General features: G+C 30.4%; 1 protein-coding gene across 1 annotated transcript in view; it reads left to right on the top strand.

Moving 5' to 3' along the window:
• p130CAS (Serine_rich_CAS and FAT-like_CAS_C domain-containing protein p130CAS) overlaps positions 1-23406 on the top strand; it is a 60440-nt gene that overhangs the window by 18618 nt on the left and 18416 nt on the right. Inside the window, exon 2 of the mRNA XM_015329727.2 lies at positions 22290-22439. Within this exon, the coding sequence (XP_015185213.1) occupies positions 22290-22439 (150 nt within the window). The remainder of the gene's footprint in view (positions 1-22289; positions 22440-23406) is intronic.

Consider the following 23406-nt stretch of genomic DNA (forward strand, 5'->3'; position numbering starts at 1 on the left):
GATTAACTCAAAAACAAATGCCTTGTGTGTGTGTGTGTGTTTGTCTGTGCGTGGGTGTGTAAGAAAAATGTGGTGGTACCTTCCTGAAGTTTAGGGTGTTTAATTTATGATCTTACCTTCTCCTTATGATTTAGTTCTTTTAAAAAGATAAATAGAGAATAATTCTTTTTAGCTTTCTTTTCATAGGTAGAATGTTTTATAACATTGCTGGTGGTCTAACGGATTTAACGGAATAAATTTGGATTGGTTTAATTTTTGTCTGAAATGAAAAATGTAGTCCGAGCAACAACTATGATGCTCCAGTAAACTCGTTCTGAACAACTGAACATTGTGGTTTTATATTTTGGAAAAGTTTATTGACCCTATGCGCATGCGTTGTTGCATAAGAGTTGATAGAACTTTTCTATCTTCCTGGAATTCAATTTATCTTTTAGCGTTTCACTGTGCGTTCTCATTTTTCAGAAAGAAAGATGAAAGTTTCCTAGGGTGTCACGAGTTAAAAATCTACTTTCAAACTTTAATGTAATAATTTCAACGTGAAAGATAATTAACACTAGAAAGACCGAAACTTTGTATATACCTGTATTGCCTAAAGCAGTCAAAATGACTGCATTGTGAAAGAATTAACTAATGTGTTAAGAAATTTATTTAAACAATTAATTTTTCATATTATTTACAGTTATAAATCGGGTTAATTATTAAATATTAACAATAACAACAATTTATTTCACTTGAAATAAAAATCATTTATGCATTATTATCTGTACATTTAATGCAAATAAAAGTGGAAATCTTTTTATGTGTACATCTTCCGCAAACATACTTTTGACATTTTTACACATATATTAATTGTTTTGTTGTTGTTATGGCAAAGTTGTATTTGACAAATTTTGCGTTTGTTAGAAAGGGGTTGCATTTGATGATGTTGCAGCTTTGTATTCGGTGGAAAGCTGTTCTGTTAATTAAAACAAGAACACTTTTCGTTGTATTTGTATTCCTGTTGTTTCTTTGTAAAGAATCTAAGCATTTATAGCAGCCAAATCTAAAATATTGAAAAATATTTGCAGCAGCTATCTACGAGAACTAACTTTTACTGTATATTTTCTGGTCATTTAATCTGCCATATCAACTCCAAATTTTGTACTGTTATAAAATTGAATAAATTTCGGTAACATTTTTGTTATTACTTTTATCAATTTTCATAAATTTATGCTTAGAACTTAAAACAACTACCCTTCTATTTGGTTTGTTTTTATATATTGTAAGAACACAATTCTCTGATTTGCATAGCAGAGTAGAAAAACAAGGCATGTTATCCTTCGGTTGTTTGGCTGCTTTTGATAGTTCTCTTTTGTTTCCTCTAATAGTTCCAATTAGAGTTGTTTTTTTTAGCCAATAATTTTGTTTTGGCTAATTTTGACATGCTAGTGAAAAAGTTATCGGTCGTAATATTTCTTTCACAGCTTGTATATGGCCCGACAAGTTTCAGAACAACGTGTTCACTCAGAAGCATTGACGATGGTCGTTGTTCATCTTTCCCCAAATAAGGAAAAACATATTTGCTACTGACATCTGATGTAAGCCAGAATTTGTTGTCAAATTTGTTGAGTCTATTAGGCATATACTGTATAAATCTGCACCTGGCTTTTGAAGGAAATAATCGCTCGTCAACAGTTATATTTTACCCTGGTTGATAGCAAGCTTGACTGTTTTCAATGAACTTATCTCATATTTCCGAAACTAAGGCAAATTTATTTGTTTTATAGGTGCCTACTTCTTTAGGTTCTTTTGTCAAAACGAATAAATCGTAGAATTTGCTTGAACTTTTCTCTGGTCATAATTTTTCTAAAAAATTCGGGACTCCAACTTTGCTGACCATAAATAACTCAATTTAATAATAAGAGTCATTTGATTATTTTCAATTTGTTGAGCAATCTAATGTTAATGAAAAGTACGATGAACGTATAACAAAACGTTTTAGTTAATGATATTTCATTTAGATGAAATTTTAATCAAATAATATGTATTGTGAAATTGTATTGAAGTTTCTTAAGAAACATTGTGTTCAGTCGTGCATCTCTTTGGAGAAACGGAAGGAGACATTTCAATTTCTCATCCTTTTATGTTTCTTGGCCATTGGACGATTCATCCAAGCGGGTCAGGCAGGCACTCAGGCAGGCAACCGGCCAAAATCCGTAATTCTTCTTCTCTTTGCCTTTTTTGGACTACTTTGTCGAAACTACTTCGCCGAAATTATACTCATGTCAGAGAGAAAAAGAAAGATAATAAAAAAAAAAAGTACAAGTCTCCTTTCGTCGGGTTTTCAGTATGGTAGAGAAAAGAATAACTCAAGATAAGAAGAAAAAATAAAAAAAAATTACTGTATTTTTCTTCCTTAAAGACCGTCATAGAAACTCGAGTTAGATAATTCGAATAAAGATTATTTATCTTCGATATATCCAAGGGGAATTAGTTATAAGTTTGATAAAAAGAAGAAAAAAAAACACCGATTCGAATGAAAGAGAATTCTCCGATATAAAACGAGACTCATTTTACGAAGTAACGTTCCTCTTCAACTCTTTTGAACATAATCGGTCGTGTGATACGTAAAAGTACGATAAGATTAGATAATTCAATGATACAGGTTTATCCATAACTCAGATCGATAACTTGCAGCATTTTATAGCACACTGAATTGATGCTCGACGGTGTATTTGAAATACGAATAACTTTGCATTAATTTTATGATTAATATATATATATATATATATACTGCACTGATGAGTATATATATATATATATATAGTAGACACGTATTACATTGACGAAGTTTTAATTGAACCATTAACCTTTCGTGAATGCCATTGAATTTTCTATTGAATTCTCTTCTCTCTATTTCTCATTATTTTTATATAAACCTATATATATATATATATATATATATATATATATATATATATATATATATATATATATATATATATATATAGATATGTATAGGTATGTATAGGTATGTATATACTCGTGGAAAACTGGGATTGAAGGAAAAGGAACGTCATAGTTGAGCTGTATGACCCTACTCTATATATGTACGTGGTAAACTGGTTTTCTCGACGATCCTCGATGTTTTCAAAGCATCAACCAGAAAGGGAAACGTACCGAGTAGAAAGAATGACGGAAGGAGAGATGATGTTAAAAGAGAGAGAACAAGAAAGAGAGAGAGAGAGAGAGAGAGAGAGAGAGAGCTTACTCTGTTCGCGAAACACGTCGTTTGAAGTCCTCGTCTCGCAAAGTGCAGTTAGTCGTGGACTTTCCAGATCTACGAGAAGAGCCACTGAACACTACTACTACTACAACTACTACTACTACTACTACTACTTTCAAGTATTATGAATCTGCTTGTATATTCTCCTAAGAAAATAATACTAAAATTTTCTCTCTCCATTTTTTTTTCTTTATTTTCTTTTTTTTTTTTTTAATATAACATCCATACGAGATAACAAATTATATTTTTTCTTATCGAATTTCATGGTTATTTTAAATAATATTATTTCTTATATATATTTTAATATATCTATAATAATTATATTAAATAAATATAATCGATTTAAAAAAATATAAAATAAAATATAAATAATAAAAAAATTAATTTAAAATAAAAATAATTATAAAATAATATAATAAAATAATAATTATAAATATTATATATAACACTCTCGTTGAGTTTTTAGTTGAAGCTTTGGGGTGGAATAATAAAAACAAATTATATTTTTCTTATATAATATTTATTTAATAATTGAATCATAGAATTTGATAATATTCGTTGAGTTTGTAGTTGAAACTTTGGGGTTGAATAATAAAAATAAATTATATTTTTCTTATCAAATTCTATGGTTCAATTATTAGATAATTATTATATAACATTCGTTGAGTTTTTAGTTGAAACTTTGGGGTTGAATAATAAAAATAAATTATATTTTTCTTATATAATATTTATTTAATAATTGAATCATAGAATTTGATAATATTCGTTGAGTTTTTAGTTGAAACTTTGGGGTTGAATAATAAAAACAAATTATATTTTTCTTATATAATATTTATTTAATAATTGAATCATAGAATTTGATAATATTCGTTGAGTTTTTAGTTAAAACTTTGGGGTTGAATAATATAAAAGATGATTTTCTGTATTGTATGATTTAATACAAACTATAATAGCATGAAATGTTTCATGTATTTCTAAACGACTGACATTTGAATAGGGCTGTGCAAGCAATAACATGTTCACTGTTACAAGCCTTAATTACTAACATTTATCTTAAGTATAAATCATGCTTGCACAAAACGTTACGTGTAAATGGTTTTTTTCTCTACAGGTCAAGAAACCCCACCTTCTTATTTATAGAAAGTCATAAGTTACAAACCTTTTACGAATCTTTTGTTTCGGCGTATTTTCCCCTCACAACCTTTTTCATTCATTTTAAACAAGAAACAAATGAAAATAATGTAACAATTATTTTGTAAGATTGAAATTGTCAAGGATACTTTCTGAAAGATTTTAAGAATCTTTTTACAAAAGTTGTCTTATTCCTTTTTCTTGTAAATCTATCAACAACCCCTCTGAGAAGCCATCGAAAAGACGCAAGACGACCCTCTGTGTTACATGGCAGATGCTACAATTTGATAGGACAAGTAACTAAATAAACGAATCGTTTACACGTGAGTTCCTTGGATTTTTACTTTCACTTTCAACACGTTTCCAAACTTTACAGGGGTTTGAACCCTCCTTCTATTTTAGGGTTGGTCGATTTTATTTCGATAAGGTAAAATATTTGTAGGGAGGTCAAATCAAGTTTGCCTTTGAAATTTAATATCGGATTAAAGAAGTTTTCGAGAGAATATCATTTTTTTGATTTTACTTCAGATTTATAAATATTTCAATATAAACTTGGATAAAATATCAATGAATATTTTTTGTGAGATAAATTTTTAATGAGAAAGAAAATAAGAAGAAAAACAAGCATAGAAATTCTTTTATAGTTTCTCGTCAGTATCAACTTCCGCCTAAGGAATATTTTGGTATTTGACCTGTGACCCAGGTCTGTCATGTGGTTAAACTCGTGGGATGTTCTAACAGAAGAAACTCTTCTTTCTCTTCGTGTAATATCAGAATCTTTAGCTGTTAATACATGAGTTTAACTTCAGTAGATACATTGGACTAGTATCATGCTAGGAAACATATCTGGGTCACTTGTAATACACTTGTTAATTGATTAAATAAATATAATATAACAAGAAGGATTGGAACTTACGTGGAATTCGATGAAGTTATTATCTAATAAAAAAAAAAAAAATTGGGATAAATATAAAGCAAAAATATTAAAAGATAATAGATGATTAACTTGTTCGTTCAATCAATTTTCCTAGTATCTATATATATACATATATGTTATTAAAAAATAGATTATTTTTTATAATATATATATATAAAATATTATATTTTATAATATTATTAACTATAACAATTTTATTTTTATTTTATTTTTTACATTTATTTATTATATATTTTTTATTTTGTATTTTTACTTATTATATTTTTATTATTTTATTTTATGTTTTATATTTATTTTTTATTTTTATTATTTTATTTAGATCAACCCTGACGCAACCCTGTCAAAACCATTACGTAACATTGACGCTTCCCTGACAAAACCCTGACACAACCTTGATACTACCCTACCGCGACCTTGATGCGACCTTGACGCGACCTTGACGCTACCCTGACGCGACCTTACCGCTACCCTGACGCGACCTTACCGCTACCCTGACGCGACCTTACCGCTACCTTGACGCGACCTTACCGCTACCTTGACGCGACCTTGACGCTACCCTGACGCGACCTTGACGCTACCCTGACGCGACCTTACCGCTACCCTGACGCGACCTTATCGCTACCCTGACGCGACCTTACCGCTACCCTGACGCGACCTTATCGCTACCCTGACGCAACTCTGATGCTACCCTGTCACAATCATGACGCTACCCTGACGCAACCTTGATGCAAACTTGACACAACCCTGACGTAACCATATATATATATATACATGTATGTCATTTCTCATGGATCATCTATAAGAAACAAATACCAAGATGATATTGATGGTAATATTAACGTACGTGGAATAAGTCAGGGTTGGAAAGAAAAAAGAAGATGGAAAAGTACGGAAGATTTAACCCCCTTTTCGTATCGTCAAACCCTACGAAATTTTTGTTGACTCAGAGGGGGTTGGTTTGGTCTAGCATAAACGTTTGCAGTCGACTCAGTCTCTGAGAAAAACCATAGAACGTGAAATGACGAAGATGGAATGGTATATCGATTTTCCTGCTGACAGGGTTGAACGGGGGAGAGGATAGAGGGTGAAGGATTAGTCCGAGTATTCTCTTTCATTTATTTTTTTCTTTTCTGTTTTCTGCTACTTCTCGAGAGCTTTAAGGCACAACACCCCCATTTGTTCTTTTGGAAGCTTTGAAATCGTTAGGCAACACTTGTTTCACGTGAACTCGAGTGAAGTTTCTTCTCATTCGTCGTGTATCACCTCGAGAACCTTTTCAACCATGATCAGAACATGAAATAAAGAACAAAATGTTGAAGTAGAAGTGAACTAAGTTTTCAACGTTGCTTCCAGCAACAGAACACCGTTCATCGATTATCACCAAACAATACAAAATGAAATAAAACTTTCATCTACCATTAAATCCTAATTGGATTGTTTTCATTTTAATTTGAACCCAATCATATGGGTCCTAATTACAAATTTGTAGATCCGAAGCTTTTTATGATTAACCTTTTAGACATTACGCGCCACTATAGTGACTTTCGCAAATGCCATCTTCCAATATGACGCGCCACTATAGTGACGGATAGGGAAACAGCTCCGCACAATATTCAGCCGTGCCTAAGAGGTTAAAATTGATCCAGTACGACACGCCACTATAGTGGCTCTCGCGGATATTATCTTTTAGTACGACGTGACACTATAGTGGCTTTCGCGGATAATATCTTTCGGTACCAATGTGACACTATAGTGGCTTTCGCGAATATTATATTACAGTATCACGCGCCATTATAGTGGCGTACAAAGGAATAGTCCCGCGCAATATTCAGCCGTGCCTAAGAGGTTAACAAATGAAATTGGTCAAAAAATTTGTTGAATATGGAAACAAAAATCAAATAAGCTACACTTGTGACCAATTCATAGGTCAAATGTTTTTATAACATATTTACATTTAACAAATTAAACTATTCAAAAAGTTTATAAACCATAACCCAAAACCACCTCCCTCCATATTTTATGTTCTTCCCGTTCCCACGACTAATTATCCTCTCGAGAATGATTAATCCTGTTGCGTCGGCAAGTTTTTTTTGAATGAACCTAAACGGTTTGGTTCTAACCCTGATGTTTACACAAGACGATTGTAACCCTCTACTTTGAAAAATTTTCAAACATAATAAAAATGATGCGGGAGGACATTTTCTTGTTCTCATTGGCGGTAAGCAAGTCTTTGAAATTAGAAACTGGTTGATAGTTTCAACTATGACCCTCTAACGTTTATGTTTCAACTATGACCCTCTAACGTTTATGTTTCAAATGAAGTAGTGCAAGGTTTTCTAGAAGTTCCTTTTTTTTTATTTTCTTCCGACAAATTTTTATTTTTTTTTATTCCCCTACTCCTATAGAAATTCCCCCACTTGAAAATTCCCTATAGAAAAAACTCCAACTTGAAATTCAATTAACTCGTCCTTGGCCTATTTTTACCTGCTACTGTTTTTTTTTAACTGGCTTAATTTCTTTCTTCTTCTTCTTCTTCTTTTTTTTTTCATGTCAGTTAAAGTGAATGATTCTTTTTATGGGATGCAGAATACCATGACGTTTGTAACCCATCGAAGAAAATAGCCAGGTCTCTTCCTCTTTCTCTCTCTTTCTTTCTCTCTTTCTCTCTCACGACAATGAACGTAATACGAGACGGGATCGTAGGTGGTCTACAAGAGTCGGGTCCTGAGAAATCTTAAAAAGCTATACTCCCTTTAAAGAGTTTTTCAGTGAATTGCTGGTCTCTTTTAAAAGAGAAAGAAAAATTAAAGAAAAAAAAAAAGAAAAAAAAACTGGTGTCAGGACCGGTTTTTCTACGTGTCCAGTCTTATTTTCTTGTCCATTTATTATACGTAAATAAGTTAAGAATGTATTTGTGTATCAATATAAAATAATATTGGGTTAATAAGAAAGTAATTTCGATTTTCTAGTGTGAAATAAAATTTAATTGTTTCTAAATTAACAGTTGTAAACAAAATTACACGAAATTTGTTTCTACAGCAACCCAAAAGTGGTCAACTACCAAACCTCAAGAGAACAAAATTCTAACATTAACAAAAGAATAATGAAACAACCATAACTTTATTTATTCAGTGCAAGCCAAAATTACTTTCTTGCCAACCTAATACATGGAAATCAAATAACATGTGTGTGTATTCCCTAAGTAACAATTTATCCCATTGGTAGGACAAAATATACAGAAAACAATAATTTTGTTATAAATTGTTCATTAATTAACGTGTGTGTAATTTACCCAACAATATTTTCAAAGATTCAAATTGCATTCTATTGGGTTGGTAAGAAAGTCATTTCGGTTTTCTAGTGTGAAATAAAACTCAATTGTTTCTAAATTAACAGTTGTAAACAAAATTACACAGAATTTGTTTCTACAGCAACCAAAAAGTGGTCAACTACCAAACCTCAAGAGAACAAAATTCTAACATTAACAAAAGAATAATGAAACAACCATAACTTTATTTATTCAGTGCAAGCCAAAATTACTTTCTTGCCAACTTAATACATGGAAATCAAATAACATGTGTGTGTATTCCCTAAGTAACAATTTATCCCATTGGTAGGACAAAATATACAGAAAACAATAATTTTGTTATAAATTGTTCATTAATTAACGTGTGTGTAATTTATCCAACAATATTTTCAAAGATTCAAATTGCATTCTATTGGGTTGGTAAGAAAGTCATTTCGGTTTTCTAGTGTGAAATAAAACTCAATTGTTTCTAAATTAACAGTTGTAAACAAAATTACACAGAATTTGTTTCTACAGCAACCAAAAAGTGGTCAACTACCAAACCTCAAGAGAACAAAATTCTAACATCAACAAAAAAATAACGAAACAACCATAACTTTATTTATTCAGTGCAAGCCAAAATTACTTTCTTGCCAACCTAATACATGGAAATCAAATAACATGTGTGTGTATTCCCTAAGTAACAATTTATCCCATTAGTAGAACAAAATATACAGAAAACAATAATTTTGTTATAAATTGTTCATTAATTAACGTGTGTGTAATTTATTCAACAATATTTTCAAAGATTCAAATTGCATTCTATTGGGTTGGTAAGAAAGTCATTTCGGTTTTCTAGTGTGAAATAAAACTCAATTATTTCTAAATTAACAGTTGTAAACAAAATTACACAGAATTTGTTTCTACAGCAACCAAAAAGTGGTCAACTACCAAACCTCAAGAGAACAAAATTCTAACATTAACAAAAGAATAATGAAACAACCATAACTTTATTTATTCAGTGCAAGCCAAAATTACTTTCTTGCCAACCTAATACATGGAAATCAAATAACATGTGTGTGTATTCCCTAAGTAACAATTTATCCCATTGGTAGGACAAAATATACAGAAAACAATAATTTTGTTATAAATTGTTCATTAATTAACGTGTGTGTAATTTATCCAACAATATTTTCAAAGATTCAAATTGCATTCTATTGGGTTGGTAAGAAAGTCATTTCGGTTTTCTAGTGTGAAATAAAACTCAATTGTTTCTAAATTAACAGTTGTAAACAAAATTACACAGAATTTGTTTCTACAGCAACCCAAAAGTGGTCAACTAGCAAACCTCAAGAGAACAAAATTCTAACATTAACAAAAGAATAATGAAACAACCATAACTTTATCTATTCGGTGCAAACCAAAATTACTTTCTTGCCAACCTAATAGTTATAATTATGTACACATTATCATCGGGAACGACGTCATGAACTTGACTCACGCGTGTAGCGAGCGAAAATGAACGAAATATGAAAGCAATGCACTTTTTAGAAAACATGTTATATCTTCACATCTGATAGTAGGATTTCAATGAAATTTAAAAAATAACTATCAAATAGTATTTGGAAAATGTCGAAAATTTAAACTCAATGCTATCAAAATCAATCAACTGAATTTATGCTACTTTGTTTGTAAGCACGAAACTTGCAGTGTCAAAATAGTACGTTTCATCAAATTATTAGTTTTTCTTAAAAATTCATAAATTTAGGGCTAAACACTGGTCAGGCTTTACAAAAAAAAAAAAAAAACAACCAAAAACATTATTCCTACTCAAAAATTAGTGACAATGAAAAAAAAACAAGCATTAGTAAGTGTTTTACTAAAAAATAGCTTACGTTCTGCATACAACGTATTAATACGCGACCCGCCGACCAGCGCCAGTCTGTGGAACGGGCAGAAATATCCGACCCGGTGATAGTGCGTTAATACGTGAGTATAATCAAATTCCATAGAAATAAATGAGAGTTTGGTTAGGGTGATAGTAATGGATGGTAGGTTTGTGGTTGAACCCATCACTAACTCACTGGTGTTGATGACGATGAATGTAACATTTGGTTTGCACGTGACACACCCAAAGCAAAAACTTGAAACTTTTATTGAATTTTCCTTCATTCAAAAGTGTCCCGTCCCAACTATCCATGTCATTTCATTCTCTTATGTCCTTGAATAATTAACATAAAAAAAAAAATACCATGCATAATAAAATTTGTTATAAATAAAAGCCCATAGGTCATTGTTAAAACAATAAAATGACTTGTTAAGTTAATGTTGTGCACGAATGCAACCTTTGCAAATTGATTCGAGCATAGAAACTGGTCTTGTAAACCGAACTCGACGTTTCAGCGACCGGATGTTCTTAATGATCGGCAATTTCAAGGCTCGCGTTAGGCGCTTCAGAAAGAGAGAGACAGAAGATTAGTATGAATAAAAGCTAACTATTTTTATTTTTTTTTATTTTTATTTTTATTTTTATTTTTATTTTTATTTTCGTAGACATCTTTGAAACAACGCATCTGATGCTACAAGTGTTTCATACAACAAATTGTTCAGTGATTTTTAATTTCGTCGTTTATCTTTGTTTCCAAATACAACTATTTTAAATATATATATATATATATTTATATATTATATAATATATTATTATATATTATATATTATATATATATATTAAATTTTTTTAGTTTAATTATATATTATAATATATGTATTACATTTTATACAATATATATTTGTAAATATATATATTTATGTTTTAATTAATTAATTTATTTAATATAATTAATATATAATATATATATTAATAAATATTAATATAATATATTTTATATTAATTTGTCAAGGGGAACAAACATGTAGGGGGGGCCTTCAGGGTAAACACCCTAAAGGGGTATACCTGAAAAATAAACTTCTTCTTCTATATTTTATATTAATTTAATATTATATTATTAAAACAAAAATATAATATTAATATAATATACTAATTATATCAATATAAATATAATTATAAATATAAATATAATTATAAATATAAATATAATTATAATTTTAAATATAAATATAATATAATATAAATATAGTATAATATAAATATAAATATTAATATAATATAAATATAATATAATATAATAATTTAAATATAAATGTAAATATAATAAAATACAAATATAGTATAATATAATAATATAAATATAATATAATATAAATATAAATATAAATATTAATATAATATAAATATAAATATAATATAATATAATAATTTAAATATAAATGTAAATATAATGTAAATATAAATATAATATAATATAATAATTTAAATATAAATGTAAATATAAATATATATATCATATATTATATTTTTATAAGAAAAAAAAAGTATTATCTAACTTTAACAAAATATTTGAATATTAATTGAAATTTTGGTTTAAATAACAGTAGGACGAAATTAAAAATAAAAGTAAACACTAAACAGAAAAAAAAAATAAAACACTCGTAAACGTGTATGGTATACATACATGTATATATTAGATAAAACCCAGCTACTTAGAAATATTTCATTGGAATAAACCATAAGAGTTAGAGTCAGAAGGGATGGTTAGGCGGATTCTTTCGGTTTGTCAGCACCCTTCGTTTAAAAAGTGAGCACGAAAAGGGACACTTGAAGGCATGTAGAGGACCACGTCCCTTTTTTATTACACTGACTGCAAATAGGGGTGAAACGAAAGGACCCCTGATTATCCATTCGTCCTTAAAGACTTCACGTTTTTCACTGACGAACCCCTTTTTTTCTTCTTCTTCTTCTTCTTTTCGATGCAAGTAAAAAAAAATAGAAGCAAAAGCAGAAGCAAGAACGACGGCAACAGGGCAAAAGGGATTCTTCATTCTCTCCCTAGGTGTACTACCGACAGGATGCACATTCGAGCCACACCTATGCATCTTTATGGGGGTATCATCGGTCGGCAAACAAATTAGTGAATGCAAGCTCTCTAATCACGTTCTACGTTTACTACGTGGCGGTACTGTTAATTTATTACTCGACGTTTACAACGACGCCCATGAGTTGACTCAAGATAAGCCCCAGTCACAGCCCTTTGGTAAAAGGGAAAAATAATTCCAAAGACTAAAACCATATAAAAGTGATACATGAATTCCAAACTCATATGATGATCAAACCATCAAGATTTTCATGTTGAATAACTGGACCATGGATGAATGCAAAAGATGAAATTCTTTTCATGAAAATTCCTTTAGAATTTGAGACTTTATTTAGAAAATCTAAGTGCTTCTAATCAATTGCTATTGATAACGAGATAAACAAAGTACAGATAAACATCTTACACATCTTACACATATACTAACATAAACCGCAGTTAGAAAAACATTGTAATGCTTTTATTTCAACTATATACATATGATTTCACTGTATGTGTTTCTCGTGGTCCACTTTCACCGACTTTGATTCGAGATAGTCGTCGACAATTTCACCATGAGGAAATTCGAGTGGATAAAAAGAAATAAAAGTAACAAAAAGGACAAACACCAACAACAACAACAAAATGTTTATTAATTTTTTTGTAATATACATAGATATCTTCTTAGTATATTTTATAAGATTATAATACAAAGTGTTGGGTAGTAATCTGAGAGGTTTTCTCGAATAAGTAAGCAGAGTTCTACTTGGGACTTACACGAATACCAAGTAAAGAAACGTAGATATAAGCTTCAGATTTCAGCATAAATATGCCAAGTTTTATCTCTAGGAAAGAAACGATATAACCGAGTGTAAAGATGCTGACAAGTGGGTTAAGTCTAACTCTGTGTTGTATGTGTGTAAATAAAACAACATGATATAAATATATACATATGTATGTGTGTCACGTGGAAATGATATATATTTACATTGCGATGTTTAAACGAGCGATTTAAAGTGAGCCTATCAGCCCTGTGTGTTGCCAGGATTGATATTTGCCGAGCGATCGGACCAATCAAACAATTTGTTCTTACTCTTCTATTGGGCCCAGTTGATTTCATTGTATTCATCAAATCATCGCGTGACCGATTTGCTCGTTCCTGTAGCTCGTGATCATCTTCTTGTTGTTAGGAATGCCGCTAGACAGATGAACAACAATAACAATATGAAGAATAAGAAGAAGCAGGTGTTTGTGATTTATCAAATGTTTAAACGATAATGTATTTTTTATCGAGTTATCTTATATTCATCTTACTATTTAGATATTGTATTATACAGGGTGAATCTTGTTACTGGGACGGGTAATATAACTTTTTTTCTTAAGTAACTTATAAAAAGTTATTATATATAAAACTTATTATTATATAAGATATATATTTATAATTATAAAAATAATATAATAATATATAACAACAACAAAACTTAACAAACTAAAACTTAACATCTATAAATCTAGTAATAAATTTATCTCATTCTTTTTTTAAGTAATATCTCCATTATAGAATCTGTTTCTTTGAACCAATTGGAGTATAAAGTAAAGTTCATAAAAAATCTGACTTATCAAGGAGAGCAAGTAAGGTTCTTATATAAAGTGAACTAAAAAGGTTCTCTTGGGTATTTTAATCGTTTCTACTAGCATCACGTATGTATGCATAAAAGTACGTAGGAGAAAAAGAAAGAGAAAGGAAGATAGTGAGAAATCGAGTTTTGAGAGAGTGAGAGTGAGAGTGAGAGAAGGGGGCACCAGATAAGATCGTCAATTCGAGTTTCCGTCGACAGGAATTGAATTATGCAAATTTCCTTGGCCTCGGTGGTCCATTTGGATACGTCGAAATTCTCAGGAAGAGAATGATGATGAAACAACCCTTTTGCTACCATGTAATTCTCGAAATCCATTCTGTGTGTGTGTGTGTGTGTTTCAACTGGAAACTCCCAACGTATGTTCGGTGAATCCCCTAGAATTATATTTAGTGATTCCTTCGTTATCGCACCAATTACATCGAGTCCGATTCTGATTGATTACACCCTATATATATACAGGGTGAATCTTGCAACTGAGACGGTTAATAACTTTTTTTATTTATTATAAAAACAATATAATAATAAATATAATAATTTAATAACTTTAAAATTTTGTACTTCCAGAATTTTTCAGGTTTTTTTAGCGAAAGAACTTTAAAATTATATAAAATAAATAATCAAATATAATATAATAAAGTTATAAATATAATAAATATAATATAATATAATAATAAATATATAAATATAATATAATATAATAATATGATATAATAAAGTTATTATTAAATTATAATAACTTTAAAATTTCGTACTTGCACAACTTTTCAGGTTTTTTTAGCAAAAGCACTTTAAAATTAAATAAAATAAATAATATAATATAAAATATAATATAAAATAATAAATATATAAATATATAATATAATATAATAATAAATAATAAATATAGTAATAATTATTATAATAATATAATAACTTTAAAATTTCGTACTTCCAGAACTTTTCAGGTTTTTAGCAAAATGCCATCTATCGAAAATCTTCACGAACTTTCTAGACAATCCAATATACATATATGAAATAAAGTTCTTTCTTTTTACAGAGTGTGGGGATGAAAATAATTATACATATAAATAATAGAAATGAAATCTCGTTCCTCGATATATTTAAGATATTTATATTAAATATTATATATATTATTATATTATCAATGAAATTTCTTAGAGTTGAGTAATTTGGCTGAGAATTAGAAAAAACAAAAAATATTGGCACACGTAACACTTGGTAGTTTCTGAATGATGCCCACGCATTTACGAGGGAACGCGTAAAAGTCTTCATCGTCATTCGTTTTCACGCTAACATACACAAATATAAATTGAAACTCACACAAGTTCGTTCATTGACATCGAGACGACGACAACGACGACGACGACGACGACGATGCCCGAACGTGGGCGGTCTTTTGTATCTCGTGGCGCATAATCGTCGCTTATGTTGCACGCACAGCACGAGCGCCCATTTTCCTTCGTTATCTCGTTCCACCTTTCTTTCCAAAAGATATGCACTCGTTAAAAGAAGGGTCTACATTATTATTTAAGTCCCCCTCCCCCCTTCCCCCCACTCAACCCCCAAACCCCCTTTGGATTCTACTATCCCATAATGTATTAATATCGGTAAGGGAAAGCTTCCAAATTGTTTCATTTGTTTGTGATTAAACGTAATACATGGAATGAAACAAATTGGAACCAATGGAATTACGATTAGAAAATATTTCTTTCAAATCATAGACATTAAAACTTTAATTATACTATTTCTTATTCTAAAAAAAAAAATGTTTAAAAATAAATATAATAATATAATAAAATTTTAAAATTTCGTACTTCCAGAAATTTTCAGGTTTTTTTTTATAATGCCATCTATCGAAAATCGGCACACGAATTTTCCGGACAATCCAATATTTTTAAAACTATTCTCTTCTAGGTTGAACAATTTTTATTTGTTATTTTTCGATAACATTTCATTTAAAAATCATTTTTATTAACAACACTCCATTTTCCTTTGGTCTAAGCAAAGGTTGTGAACAAAGGAAAAGTGGACAATGTATTCGAGTGTGCAAGTTGAAAAATTCAAAGTAGAAACGAGTCTTCGCGCCCTTGAGCTTCTCATTCATGCACGATTAGTTTGAAATCCTGTTACTCGCATCGACGACGCGTTAAACCCCCTAACATTACGGACGAATAATATCGCGTTATCGTATGAACTAGCTCGTAATTGGATTACCGATTGGTACATTCACTTTTAAAATAAACGAATAATTTATTTGATGTATTTTCATTATGAATTCACAGTAGTGTTTAGTGTTTAACATGTTGAGCACCATGTCAGTCGTCAGTGACTGACACTAGACTTTACATTAAGGCCGCGTCAGTCACGGGTGACTGACACCTTCGACTATTTTCAATACAAAGTAAGGTCTGTGGCCTGACAGGAATTTCCTAAGAATTCGCATAGCACTCAACGTGTTAAATAAATTCTGCTAATTAATCTTGAAGTTGTTTAAATCAGAATGATCTTCAATTAGTATCACGTTGTTGTAATTAACACTTTAACGACCGCAAGCCTATAAATAGGCTTTTTGTTGCCAATGCTTACTGAACAAAACTTTATTAATCAGTTTTTAGTTATCGGTTGACATTGCGATAAAGAGTCACTATCATTACATGAACAGTAATTTGTTATTAGAATCTTATTTAGCATCCAATTAAAATTTGTTAGTAGAATCTACGACTAAATTGTCGGTCAGACGTGCATATGCTGTTGGAATCCTAGCGGTTGGTAAAGTGTTAAGATTATGTTAATCGTATAGAAAAGAATGAAACCATAAGTTTATGAGAAATGGAGATGACGTTGAGGACTGAAGAAGAAGAAGAAGAAGAAGACGATGATGGTGGTGGTGAAGGGTGCTACTCTTCCCAAGGGTACTTTTGCTGAACGAAAAAGGGACGCAAGCGTGTTGCAAAGCGATTTTGCTCTAACCCTTCGTGTAATATACGCTTGGTCGAACTTGTATCGATATGAGCATACTCTCGTGTGTCCCCGCATTTAGAATGCGGTGTTCCGTAGAATGCGACTTTCGAATCCTCCTAAGCCCACTTTACTTCGAGAACACGAGCATGCACCATGGGGGTTTCCTCTCTCATTTTTCTCGGATTGGCATCGTTCCAACTTTAATACAGGGACCTGAACTTTTGGCATTACGCGAATCTACCCTATTGCTAAAGTTCCCTTTTACTATAACGGTAAATTGTTCAAGTCTTTTTCAGGACTTCAATTATTTTAAACGTAAACTTTGTAACCTGTTTTCTAATTACTTAACGTTTAAATAATTAACAATTCGTATTCGATTGTATTCTGCATATCTATGCTAAAACAATTGTGTATTCGATTGTATTCTGCACATCTATGCTAAAACAATTGTGTATTTGATTGTATTCTGCACATCAATGCTAAAACAATTGTGTATTCGATTGTATTCTACATATCTATGTTAAAATAATTCGTATTCGATTGTATTCTGCATATCTATGCTAAAACAATTGTGTATTCGATTGTATTCTGCACATCTATGCTAAAACAATTGTGTATTCGATTGTATTATACACATCTATGCTAAAACAATTGTGTATTCGATTGTATTCTGCACATCTATGATAAAACAATTGTGTATTCGATTGTATTCTGCACATTTATGTTAAAACAATTGTGTATTCGATTGTATTCTGCACATCTACGTTAAAACAATTGTGTATTCGATTGTATTCTGCACATCTATGATAAAACAATTGTGTATTCGATTGTATTCTGCCCATCTATGCTAAAACAATTCGTATTCGATTGTATTCTACACATCTATGCTAAAACAATTGTGTATTTGATTGTATTCTGCACATCAATGCTAAAACAATTGTGTATTCGATTGTATTCTGCACATCTATGTTAAAACAATTGTGTATTCGATTGTATTCTGCACATTTATGTTAAAACAATTGTGTATTCGATTGTATTCTGCACATTTATGTTAAAACAATTGTGTATTCGATTGTATTCTGCACATCCTATGTTAAAACAATTGTGTATTCGATTGTATTCTGCACATCTATGATAAAATATTTCAAAGAAATGCAAATGACAATAAAAATCATTGAAATTAGGATCCTTTTGTAAAATTGAAAGTTAACAGGAGACCGAGTGTGAATGACAACCTTCGATATTGAGTTTAAAAGCTTGAACAAGTTTTACTGTAGACTGGGACTACTAATAATATACGATGATTGTATTGAAGGTGAAGCCAAAAGAAGAAGCTGGCACGTGCCGAGCCCACCCTTCGTCAAACTTGACGCGCTCTTACAGTAAAACTGACTCACGAAGTTTAAACCCCTGTGTGATCCTGGTTTGAAGCTTTTCAAAAGAGAACAGAACAGAATAAATAGTTTGCATACGTAATCAAGAAAAATAGCAGGGGGGTTGATTCAAATATGGTGGATACGACGCTTAATCCATGTTTATCATTGGAATCTTTTTTTTTGTATCCTAATTTCATTAACATACGTGAACGTATCATTGTGATCAGTGATTATTTAAATTCGTTGGAATAATGAAATTGTTAGATTACTCACATATATGTATAAAATCAAAATACGTTTATAATCCAACGATTCGGAAGATAAGAAAACAAGAATACGTTGCCCAAGTTGAAAATGTTTGATATTTTATTAGAGTTACACCTTTCAAACTATTATTATAATATTATTGTTCATTCAAGTCGAGGGTTTTATCAAGGATGGTTCTGAGCACGTGCTAGTATGGTTAGAACATATGAAGTTAATATCATAAAAAGTATAGAACATATATATGCGTAGTAATATCATAGAAAAGAGAGGGACGGTTGTCCCTTGTCAAAATATTAGTTTAGGAACGTCCCACGCCATGATTTAAGATACGTGTGTTGAACACAGGTAGGGGTACGGTATCTTTCCGCTTTGGTAAGGACACCTTTCGCTTCTAGGATATTACATATCGATCTTCGTTTCTATGTATTTAAGCACAATGATATATATATATGCATATGTATAAGTGTTAGTTTGAAACGTAGCAGGAATTTAGATCGGTATATTTTCTTCTCATCGTCGTGGAATTCGGTAGGCGTTTTCACGTGGGTATTAAATTCCATTGGGATTAAAATAAGAGGTAGGGAGGGGTCCATGGGGTCAATGGTTGGCAAGCATTACTCGATCATTTCAATTGACTATCGTTAATTGAGACGTAAATTCAAATATTCTTCTTACAATTTATAATAATCTACAGACCTACATAAACTTAAAAAAGTGAATCTTTAAATTTGTAATAAAAAAAAATACAAAATATTGGGTTGTTCGGAAAGTTCGTGTGCCGATTTTCGATAGATGGCATTAGAGTTCTTTTGCTAAAAAAAACCTGAAAAGTTTTGGAAGCACGAAATTTTAAAGTTATTATATTATTATATTTCTTATTTGTTATTATTATTATTAATAATAATTATATATTAATAATATATACTAATATATAACAAACAAAAAATCTTAAATGGGTTGCACACAGTTGAAACAAATCAAATTTCATTTAAGATTGATTAAATAGTTTATCAGTAAATACAAATATTGTGACACCTGATTTTTTATATATTAGGTTGGTAAGTAACTCATTGATGATTTTACAAGTTCAATTATTTACTTGTCAAACCAATATATAGATAGATTATTATTATTACTAACTAATACCATTAAAACTTTGTAGAATTTGTCATGCTTGTTGAAGATTAGTTGTTATCAATATCATATAAAGCGTCCATTGTCAAGAAGATATGATGTTGGTGAATGTATAAATACTCTCTCACGTACATATTTGTATTAATGTGAACGATGCACCTGTGTAAACATTTCTCTTCTCGACAATGCATCAGAGTTGCTGATGTTGGTATTTGATGCAAGAGAGTCGCAACATCGGCAGAAACGGAATCACGAGTCTAGTTGTGTATATATATACAGCATATATATACATATATGTACATATATAAGGTGTATGAATGAGAAACGTTAAAAGGGGTGAACGAGTATTGCTGAAAACGATTTAAAAAACGTCCCACTGTTATCCAAAACAAGAGAGTAACTCCCCCAAAGGTTCCCATTAAAGGTTCATCGGTTTTGAAATCAAATCATTCTTCGTATCTCCATTGTAGGTCTCTCGTATTTTTTTCTCCATTAACGAATATCGGTCCCTCCTATCATTATTTTACCATAGCATCGTTTTTAATTCATACTATTGTTCTTCAAAAGAAAAACCTTCGCTTGGCTTTGTTCTTTCTAATTAAAAGTCTAAGTTTTGACAGAATTCTATGTGAACACGAATCGTACAAACGTCAAACTTATCACGTCAGTGTACAACTATTGTTATATTTCTTCAGTAAGTAGATTACGTAACTCTGGTTCCTCGAAATAATTCCAAATGGTCACATCATAGTTGTACACAGTGTTCTCTGACATAGGACGAAGGGATGCAACTTATGCAGAACTCGTAATTGGAGAACGCTTACGATAAATTCGAAACGCGTGACCTGCATAACACGCGTAGTTTCATTTCCCGTTTGTGTTGTCGATCGACATTTACGATCGACTATTGTAAATTCAAACGATCACCGTTAGTTGCTACTTTGCAAAAAATATTTCATCTGAAAGTAACCTAAGTCCAATCGTATTCATCAATAATCATTATTGGGTTGTCCTGAAAGTAGTTCGTGCCGATTTTGACGGAAGATGGAAGATGCAACACATTTAAGTTCTTTTTTTGTTTGTTAATTATTAATGTATATATATAATTATAAAAATAATATAATAATATAATAGCTTTAAAATTTCGTTCTTCCAAAAATTTTTCAAGTTTTTTAGCAAAAGAACTTTTCAGGTTTTTTAGCAAAAGAACTTTAATGCCATCTATCGAAAATCGACACGAACATTCCGGACAATCCAATATGTTAATTGGGATGATAAATTTGATACCCTAATTCTTATTTTGAAATAAACTTGAACGCAAACATTTCAACATTTCGATTGTAACCTAAATGGACTTACGCCATTTTTTAAATAAACGGTTGAATTATGTTTGACGGGAAATAACCAGTGAATAAAGTGGAAGGGTGAATTGATGGCGCCATTCTTTTCCTCGCCGGAATTCGTCAAAGTCACGAATATGACATCAGTGTTTTCAACAGGAAAAGGAGACAACAACAACTGATGAAATCATTGTCTTTTATGTTAGTTCTACGTTTTAGGTTGCCGACGTTTGTTCGTTCTGTTACACTGCGTATATTCGAGAGGCATTTCAATTGAACTCACTTTAGAGTTAAAGCGTGCGAGAAGAAGAAGAAGGAGAAGAAGAAGAAGAAGAAGGAGAAGAAGAAGAAGAAGAAGAAGCGATTCTTCTTCCTTCCCCTCCATAAATTGCATCGTCCAAGTTGTGCATCGTTCGCAAACACTTCGGGCGCGATTCTTGAGAGATCGTTGACAACGATGTGAGTTCGGGTATCTCGAAATAGAAACTTGAGGGAGACCAAGTTAAAAACTTTATGGATTTAAATTGACCAGAAGGGCGTACTCCGTCATCCCGTACCCAATTGATGAGAATTCTCGATTATCGTGAATTATAGAAAAATGTCCTTTTTTCTTATTTGAAAAAGACATTTTAATTAAACACATTCCGTGCAACGTGTCAAACAAATTTTCATTTTGTACAAACAAGGTATTTCTATCAAATGATAAATAGTATAAGAACAAATATCACATTAATTTGTTTCATTATTTTATAATAATTAACAATTATATCTAATAGATAATTTTATTATTAGAAATATCAAACTTTTTAAATGTTTCAACAAACACATTGAGTTGCTAATTTTGTATATAAAAAGAAAAGAAAAAATATATTAAAGTTATTCATCTAGGATTATTCTCATTTATCATTCGATTAGGTAAGAAAACTGGGTCTAACGAGCCATACGTGAAACTAATTAGCATTTTGTTTTTTTTTTCTGTTGCAGCAAAAATGCGTCAAAGCACGTGCATTGTACGACAACATAGCTGAAGCACCGGACGAGTTGGCTTTTAGAAAAGGTGATGTTCTCACTGTGTTGGAACAGAACACTGCTGGTCTCGAAGGCTGGTGGTTGTGCGTTCTACGTGGCAGACAGGTAACAACAAACGAGTTCTTTCTTCTTCTTCTTTTTCTCTTTTTTACCTTCTAATTTTCTCCTATATGCCTTTTATTAGTTCGTATTCTACTCCTGTATGTCCGATGTTAACTTACAAATAAGAAAAATGATTACTCAATGGAAGAAAATGATCTTCCTTTTTTTATCTTTGTGTCTTCCATTTCGTTTCTTTCTTATTCTTGGTGTAATAATCATAGCCATTGATATCTTCCATCGTAAATCATCAAGTTGAGTCGTTGTACAATTAGCAATATGGCTTTTCTCAACGAGAAGTCCTTTAAATTACTTTGCAATCTTTCACAAGTGACTATATTTTATGGTTCTATATATGTCATTTGAAGAATGATCTTTCATAGTCGTCAACTTAACGCCATTTTACGTAATGCTCACAAAGCTTCCGAGTTTTTTTCCATTAGTGCACGTTTCTATACTGAGTAGTATAACACGTAGTATATACGTGTCTAATTGTGAGTAGATATTTCTGTCATAGATATTTCATATGTGTCTATGAAGACATTACTTGTCTAGTTTCTTCATATATATATATACTGGGTTGTCCTGAAAGTTCATGCCGATTTTAACGGAAGATGGAAAATGCAACCTATTTAAGTTATTTTTTTTTTTTTTTGTTATATATTATTACATTATTTTTATATTTATATAATATATTAATAATTATATTTATATAATATTAATAATAATAATATTATTTATATAATATATTAGTATAATATATAATTATATTTACATAATATATTAATAATTATATAAATATAATTATTTATATATTAATATATATAAAATTTTATAGATATTGATTATTATTATATGATATTTCAATATATTATATTTATTATATATTATATATTTATGTATAATATTACAATATATATATATTTTTATATATATTTATATTTATAATTTTATATTATATATAATAATATAT

Source organism: Polistes dominula, unplaced genomic scaffold, assembly GCF_049000335.1.
Source record: "Polistes dominula isolate Pdom_NZ unplaced genomic scaffold, Pdom_raw_medaka contig_83, whole genome shotgun sequence".
NCBI classification, from domain to species: Eukaryota; Metazoa; Arthropoda; class Insecta; order Hymenoptera; family Vespidae; genus Polistes; species Polistes dominula.